The sequence below is a fragment of the Gavia stellata genome, chromosome Z (genome assembly GCF_030936135.1).
Source record: "Gavia stellata isolate bGavSte3 chromosome Z, bGavSte3.hap2, whole genome shotgun sequence".
Taxonomy (NCBI): domain Eukaryota; kingdom Metazoa; phylum Chordata; class Aves; order Gaviiformes; family Gaviidae; genus Gavia; species Gavia stellata.
Window position 1 is genome coordinate 13,604,733 of NC_082637.1, and position 7,727 is coordinate 13,612,459.

At 38.0% G+C, this 7,727-nt stretch overlaps 1 protein-coding gene across 3 annotated transcripts in view; it reads left to right on the forward strand.

The window, feature by feature from the left end:
- RAI14 (retinoic acid induced 14) overlaps positions 1-6,807 on the forward strand; it is a 90,867-nt gene extending 84,060 nt beyond the window's left edge. For all 3 annotated transcript variants that reach the window (XM_059833605.1, XM_059833606.1, XM_059833607.1), the window contains 4 exons: positions 426-1,952; positions 2,758-2,907; positions 4,481-4,546; positions 4,805-6,807. In XM_059833605.1, the coding sequence (XP_059689588.1) occupies positions 426-1,952; positions 2,758-2,907; positions 4,481-4,546; positions 4,805-4,882 (1,821 nt within the window). In that variant the 3' untranslated portion in view covers positions 4,883-6,807. The remainder of the gene's footprint in view (positions 1-425; positions 1,953-2,757; positions 2,908-4,480; positions 4,547-4,804) is intronic.
- Positions 6,808-7,727: the final 920 nt, after the last annotated feature.

The window sequence follows — 7,727 nt, forward strand, 5'->3', positions numbered from 1 at the left end:
TGTGAAGATAATTTAACGAGCTTGTTGGTGGTTAGATCATGGAAACACTCTGCCCCAAAGGATTAAATCAGTGTTTTGATCTTCTCGCTTTTCCCATAAATTACTGAATAACTTTGTTTATTATGATAAACACATTCTAAAAGATGTTAACAGTTGTGTTAGCAGAATTTTAATATGCATAGCTTTGATTATTAGCTTATGGAGATCAGCCCAGACTTTCAGAGGAGTTGGCACTTACTGCCTTCTCTTGCTCTAGATGACTAAATGGGAGCAGCTGCGTTTTGAATTTTTCTAAAACTTTCTTCCATGGTGCTTTAATTATCTGCCTATAGGACGTGGCAAGATTTCCTTGCTTATTCTACTCTAAAAAATATAACAATGTACTTATTTTTATTTTGCAATTGTTTGGGTTTCTTTTTGCACAGGAAAGAACACCTAAAGAAGTGGATTCAGCTGTAGAATCCTATCATTCAACCCAAACAGAGTTTGAGCAAACAGCAGATAGACAAAGTGAGTTCTCAGCTCAGGAGCTGAAGTCTACATTAAATGCCACCCAAATTCAAGAAAAGTTGACAAGTCCCACTGAAGTAAAAATTAAGTATCTCCAGGAGGACTTAAAGGATGTGCAGAGGAAATTAGAGAATTCTGAAGCCAAAAGAAAGCACACAGAAGCTCAAGTCCAGTCTAGAGCCCCAGAAAAAGATCATTTAAATAGCACAGACATTTCAGAAAATGGTTCTAATCTTAATCTGAAGTTCCAAGAAACTCAAAACAAGTATGAGGAAGCTGTGAAAGAGGTTTTGAATGTACAAAGGCAAATGAAGCTGGGTCTTGTTTCCTCTGAAGGTGAAGAAACCAGTTCTGATCTGAGTAGGTTGAAGGTTACATGTGGAGAAGTTGAAATGCTTAAGCAAGAATTGAAAAGAGCGTTGGAGGAAAGTGAAACACAAAAAGAAAAAGTGAGAGAGCTACAGAAGAAGTTTGAAGAAAGAGAGCAGAATGTGGCAAGCAAATTGTCTGTGGAAGAGTGTGAGGAAATGAAGAATTCGTATTGTTCAGTTATTGATAACATTAATCAAGAGAAAGCACTGTTGATTGAGAGGTACAAAGAAGGGCAAGAGGAAATTAAAAGGCTACAGGACAAGCTGACAAATCAGACACAGTTGGAATCAAGTGCTGAAGCTGGAGAAATGAAAGATGCAATGCATAGAATGATAGATGAGCTCAACAGACAACTTAGTGAATTGTCTCAGTTGTACAAAGAAGCACAAACAGAGCTTGAAGACTATAGGAAGAGAAAAACTCTAGATGATATAGCTTTGGACTACATTCCTAGAGATGAACATGAGAAACTGATGCAGGTGACAAATTCTTTGAAATACAAAGCAGAGAATGAGTTATCGGAAATGAAATCCCAGTACACAAAAGTATTAGATGAAGCAGAAGAACTAAAGCAACTTTTAGACGCTCAGAAACAAAACTCTTTGCCAATTGCTGAACACCATCAGGTGATGAATGCACTCAGAAATACTGTAAAGGAAATGGAGGAAGAAATAAATGAGCTCAAAAGACTGCTTACCAACAAGGAAGGCGAAGTAAGAAACTTACAAAAGGAATTACTCGAAGAAAAAGCTGCAATTAATGAAGCAATGGTACCCAAGGCTACATATGAAAAGCTCCAGTCTTCACTAGAGGGTGAAGTTAGTGTTTTGTCATCCAAACTGAAGGATGTAATCCAAGAGAAGGAAAATATGTCCTTAGATGCTATGCAACTGAGAAACGAAGTTTTGCACTTGAAAGAAGAGAAAGAAGGTATGCATAATCTGCTTGAAGCAAAGGAACGGGAGGTGACTGGTCTTCACCAAAAGTACCATCAAGCTCAAGAAGATCTTCTTGAAATGAAAAGATATTCTGAAAGCTCATCAAAACTGGAAGAGGATAAAGATAAAAAGGTTAGTGAATCACTACACTGGAGGGGTAGTACATGAGTTCAGACTGCAGAACATGTTGGTTGGTGCATGGGTGACCTAACAGACAATGTTGTGTCAAGTGTTACAGAGTGGAGTAACTTTTTGAGTGCATTTGCTCATCTGAAAATTCAAATACCAAAGTCAAAGAAGTTTTCAGTATGTTTAACTTTACAGTTGGTTTCCCTTCCCTGTGGAGATATGCACGATCTTTCAACTTACCTCTTTTAAGTTCTGCTTAGATTGGGTTCACGCTATTCAGGCAACTGAAGTCAAAGAAGTGGGATTTACAGCAGGAAGAGATTCCAGAGCAGACAAGAAAACAAAAGATCAGAAAGGAGAAAAAATTCAGTATTCTGATTTTACTATATGATCTCAACCTTAGCATGACTTGACTAGTTTTCCTCTGCAGCTACCATATCTGTCACTACAAATTTCTTTATAAAAAGCTATGTATTTTGCTGGCTGTGAATAGCTGGCTTATGTTTGGTATGTTTCTGTCTTGTGTTCAGCAGCAGTATTTGTAAAGCTGGTAAATGCAATCCTTGTTTGTAAATATTGCTGGCTTTCAAAACAAGGAATGCATTTTGAAGGGACTGGGCTAGGAGGGGGGATAGAGAAGCATTCTAACCCTTTGCTTACATGATGTCTCTGTTTGTCCATTGGGTTTATTTACATCTTGTTTTTCCCCACTTCTTAAATTTAAATCACAAATAACCCCAAGACGAGACCCACAAGAATACAGTATGCCTTGCAGCTTTTCATGAAAACCTATTCTTTGCCTCCCTAGATCAATGACATGTCCAAGGAAGTTAGCAAATTAAAAGAAGCGTTGAACAGCCTTTCTCAGCTTTCCTACTCGACCAGTGCCCCCAAAAGACAAAGCCAGCAGCTGGAAGCATTACAACAACAAGTGAAGCAGTTGCAAAACCAACTGAGTGTAAGTGTGACAATTTTTAAACCCACCATTATTCCCAGTTCTCTGAAGATAATGCATGCTGTTCTTCACTCTGCCTTATTTAAAATGGAGCACAGTCAATGAGTACAAGGAAAGTAATTTTCATCCAGAAATTGTATAATTTCTCTGTTTCTCTGAAACATTTAGGAATCTGCAAGTCATGAATTGCTCTTTAGAAACGGTCTAACTAAAGAAAGCTGTTTTCCCCAATATATTTTGTCAGATCAATGTGGAGCAAAGTTTCTGTACTTGTAGTGGAATGTAGTGACTAGACCTGCTGCTGAGACCCTGATTTGTGAAAAATATGGCCAGTGTGCAGTGGATCTGTGTTTTCTCAAGAACATTTCATCAGCTGAAGTCTTTTGGGTTTTTTAAGCTAAAATAAGTTTGAGTTCCTGGAAGAAAGTAGTCACTGAAGGCCTGAAGTTTCAAATCAAACAAATCCATCTGTTTATAGGGAGCACAGTTTATTCTCTGAAATTGCTGAACTGCTTAAAGATTTTTTTTTTATGGTATTTGTGCATGAAAGGTTCAGTCTTCTAAGCTGGGTTGAGTCATAATTGCTATTTCCAAGAGCTTACCTGTCCAAAGGAACACTTTAATTCACTGCTGAGGGCGAAAAGAAGGTACTGCCCACCAGAGGCCTTTGTTGAGAGCCTGGAGTGACTCTGAAAGAATTCCCAGCCTGACATGCTAAATGGCTTACCTGGTGTCCGCTTTCCTACCTTCCCCAGCAGACAGAAGGAAGAGTCAATATGCATATGGGGCAGAAAAATTCCCTTGCAGTGGGGAGAAATAAGTAGTCAGACAGTTAAACACTGCATCCTGTCAGGCCCAGACTGTTTCTTCTCCCATTCCACCAAGTCTGAAAGGACCTTTCATCTCCCACTGCTTAAGGACCAGCAAAGTATTGTAAGGTGCAAAGATACGCAACACGTTAGGAAAGTGGGTAGGACTTAAAAGAGGACAGAAGCATTTTTTCCTTCTTGTAGCCTAGCTTTCCTAATAGCTTCACATTTATTTGGAAAGATGGCTTTTGGGATATGGCAGTGTGTGTTCATGAAAAAGGAGGTTGGCTTTCCTTGTTTGTATAGTAATTAACTGAAGATTTCATGGGTTAAGACCTTTCTAAGCACCTCCTCTTCCCTGGGAAGGCATTAGCTGACAGATGGGTCACTGACTTCAGGGAAGAGCTTAGTTGCAGTTGAGGGTTGATTTGTCAGAATATTGTTGGTTTTCCTCACTTCTGGTTGCTGATAAGCTCAGAAGTAGAGTATGTGCTCATTCCACATCTTTGCAGGTCAGCACTTCTTACAACTGGTGTCATCTCACCAGCTTTTTTACTGGGATGGGTAGAATTACAGCATTTCTGCAGACCATGCTTCTGAGCAAGTTATGTTTTGGATGGATAGTGGCACAGTACTGTCTGAGCTGGTTTTCCATGCATGCATAAGACTATGGTTTGTAATTCCCCAGAGCTCTCTAAATCTAGTTGGGGAGTTCTGAATTCAACAGTTCTGAATGCTCTGTGACTTTCTGCTTAACTATTTTCTAGGAAACAAAGAAACAACATCAGGAAATTGTCTCAGTTTACAGGATGCATCTTCTCTATGCTGTGCAGGTATGGTTGCATATTGTCAGTTACGCAGTGTTGGTATTTTAATGGAAGATGTTTCTTCTGCAGATCTAGTAAGAACTTTGCACGTTTTATTTAAGACAGCCTACCCAAAATGTACGACTGTTTAAGTGCAAATTTAACACTGCTTCCTTTTGGGAAATTGATCTAATTACTATACCTCAAAAATAGTTTGTAAATCTTCTTAAAGAGTAGAGAGGTGCTTGAATTCATTCATCTTTTCTTCTTTCTCTCCTTGTCTAGGGTCAAATGGATGAAGATGTCCAGAAAGTACTTAAACAAATTTTATCGATGTGTAAAAGCCAATCACAGAAAAAGTAAACAAAAAAGCCAAGGAAAACTCCCCATTTTTGTTAATCCTGTTGTGGGTGTTTATCTAGATTTGCCTTAACATAAGATTTAAAATTGGCAATTTGCTGCTTTTGTGTTATTGTGCTGTTTGTGAGGTGGATTTGTTTGTCTGTCTCTACCACTTCCCATGTGCATTTGCATGTGCAGTAACTTAAAACACATGCCTACTTTTCATATCCAAAATGCAAGTATGTTCTTCAGACTTTTTACTTAGGCTATTCCATGTCATGTTTACCCTGAAAGTGCTTTCTAGCTTCCTCCAATAGAGGGAGGTTAATCTAGAGGAAAGCATTCATGTTGCCTGGGTAAAAGTGAAATTCTCCATAAGGTCTTCTGTACTGTTTATAAGCTGCATCTTTCTTGTTACCGGGGCGTAACTTAGTTGCTTGATGTTGTAGCACTCAGATTCCTGACATTTTGCCATATGCAGTCTTTGGCAGAGCAGAAGTGAGCCTTGCAGCACTGAGCAGAAGTAGATATTTATGCTAAGCCAGAACATCAAACAGCTACACTTCTTAGTGTAATTTTATTTAAGATTAACGCACCATAAGGTAGCTGTCCCAATCCATCCAATGCACTGAGTACACAAAAATCATACCATGCTTCATAGTTTCCTTGAACTGCCTGGTAGTGGAATGAAACTATTTCAAGAGGTAAAATCATTAGTTTATTGAAGTTCTGTACAAAGCAGTACAGAAAACGTCTGTATAAACAACCCTTTATGATAGGTTTAGCTATCTATGCAAGTGTCGGCCATGAAGCTCAGGAACAAAACCAGAACATACACTTTAGACAAGGGATTCTAGTGAACACAGGATGTTTACAGTGAATGTCAATGCCTCATACTTCCTAACCTCACTTTTGTAAAGATCGTCTCTTCAGTATATTTTTATTGGCCCTCTAATGAATTTTTTTGTAACTAAACCATTTTTTCTACATAATGTTTGCATTAAGCTTATTAACAAATATTTTTAGGTAATCGTGTTTTAGAGAGTTTCTTTTTATACCCCCAAGTATTCAGTAATAATGAAGCATAGTGAAGTGTTTTCAGTTTGTAAAAGATCTGTACGAATAATAGACCTGTCAGTCAGCGTGGTCCAGAGCAGTGAAGTGTAAAATGCAATTCAGCCTGCTGTTTCAAAAAACATACAAACGATGGGTAGAGAACAGCAAAAGGTGTCAAAAATTTCTACATGTTGTTTCTAGAGGCTAGGGGCATCAGTGAAGCCTTTATCAGCACTTTTAAATTTAAAGTCAAATAAAAATGCCTGATGTGGTATAGTATGAAACTATGGAAAAAATTTTCTAAGCACACACTGCACTTGAGGGTACAACCATTCTAAGTAGCTTGCAGCTTCACTATGGTATTTGTTTTATTCCTGTTAGTGGATATGTCTCTAATAGAGAAATCTTCCAGAGCTATATAATCTATGAAGTTTATATAGAGTCATAATATGACAAGAGTCAGCAGTGCCTCAGGCTGACTGGACTCATAGTGCACTTATATCAGATAATTCCTAACCCTGGTAAAACTAAAATGGATTTTTAAAAGCAAAAAGAAAAATCACACTTTTGCATCAGTTAGACCTTGGTGTTACTTTTCTTGGGTGGTTTAACTAATGCCTGCTCATTTTGAACAGTATTTTATGGTTAGATGGTTTTGAAAATGCTCCAAAGAAATGTGAAAAGAATTTTGCTGCAGCACTTCAGGATGAACAACAAGATTTTAAGCGTGCTAATGCCACAAAATATAAAACTTGATGAACCATTTTGTAGGTTGCCTGATGGATTTAGTCTTCTACTTTGTTTTGGTTTTTATATTTATTACAATTATCTTTGTGGAATATTGAAAATTATATACTACAGCATAGCAAGTTTCTTTATATGTAATTTACAAGAAGTTTCCTTATGCAGCAAATAAACTATTTCCAATTTTTTCATCTTTGTTCTTTTTGTGCCTTCATTTACTCTTTGTATTGAGGGAAATCTTACTATGCTGTTTTAACGTAGTGCAAATATGTTCTGTATCTCATGTTTAGATAGCTTTCAGATATACTGGGTTTTCCTTCGTGAAATTGCAACTTGATTATTAGCTTCCTTGATCTGTCAGGTAGAATAGAATGCACTCCAAACCCCATGCAAATCGTTTTGCAGATTATGCCTTCTATCTGATTGCTAAGTTTTTCACGTGGGCTTCCTGCTAGAGGTAATGCAGGTTTCCCATTCGCCACCGGATGCATTCCAACTAAGTTTGAAACTACCTTAGAGCACTGGCACAGATTGGTGAGGTCCGACAGTTTTTCAAAACTGCGGTTGTCTTATCACTTAATGCTTCTCCACATACAGAACTACAGTGAAAGTATATATATGTGTATATGCATATAGATACATGGATATGTATACTTCTCTTTAAACTTACCAGTAGTTATAGTCATCTCTCCCTCTCCTGAGTTTTACTTGAGAAACTAGTTTTTTGGTAACTTTTTTGCTAAAAATATCTTCCTATCTGAGGGTGGAACACACAGATGGCAGGAATTGCACCTCTCTTGCTTACATCCTGGGGGTCAAGTAGGTCTTTAGCCTCTTGTAGAAAATTTCTGTAAGCTACTCAATACCGGGTTTCCTTTGAAGAAGGCTGCTGACAAACTGGTGTGCAGAATGTGTTCATGGTGAGGTCACCTGTCAGGGAAGATCACATCTGCTTTGTGCCGTCACAAGCAATGGGACTGCTGCCTAATATCTCCCATCTGAATTGCCGTTTGTTTTCCTTGTGGATGGTTGGATGCCAGCTCTGTTGCGTAACAGATTTTTTTTT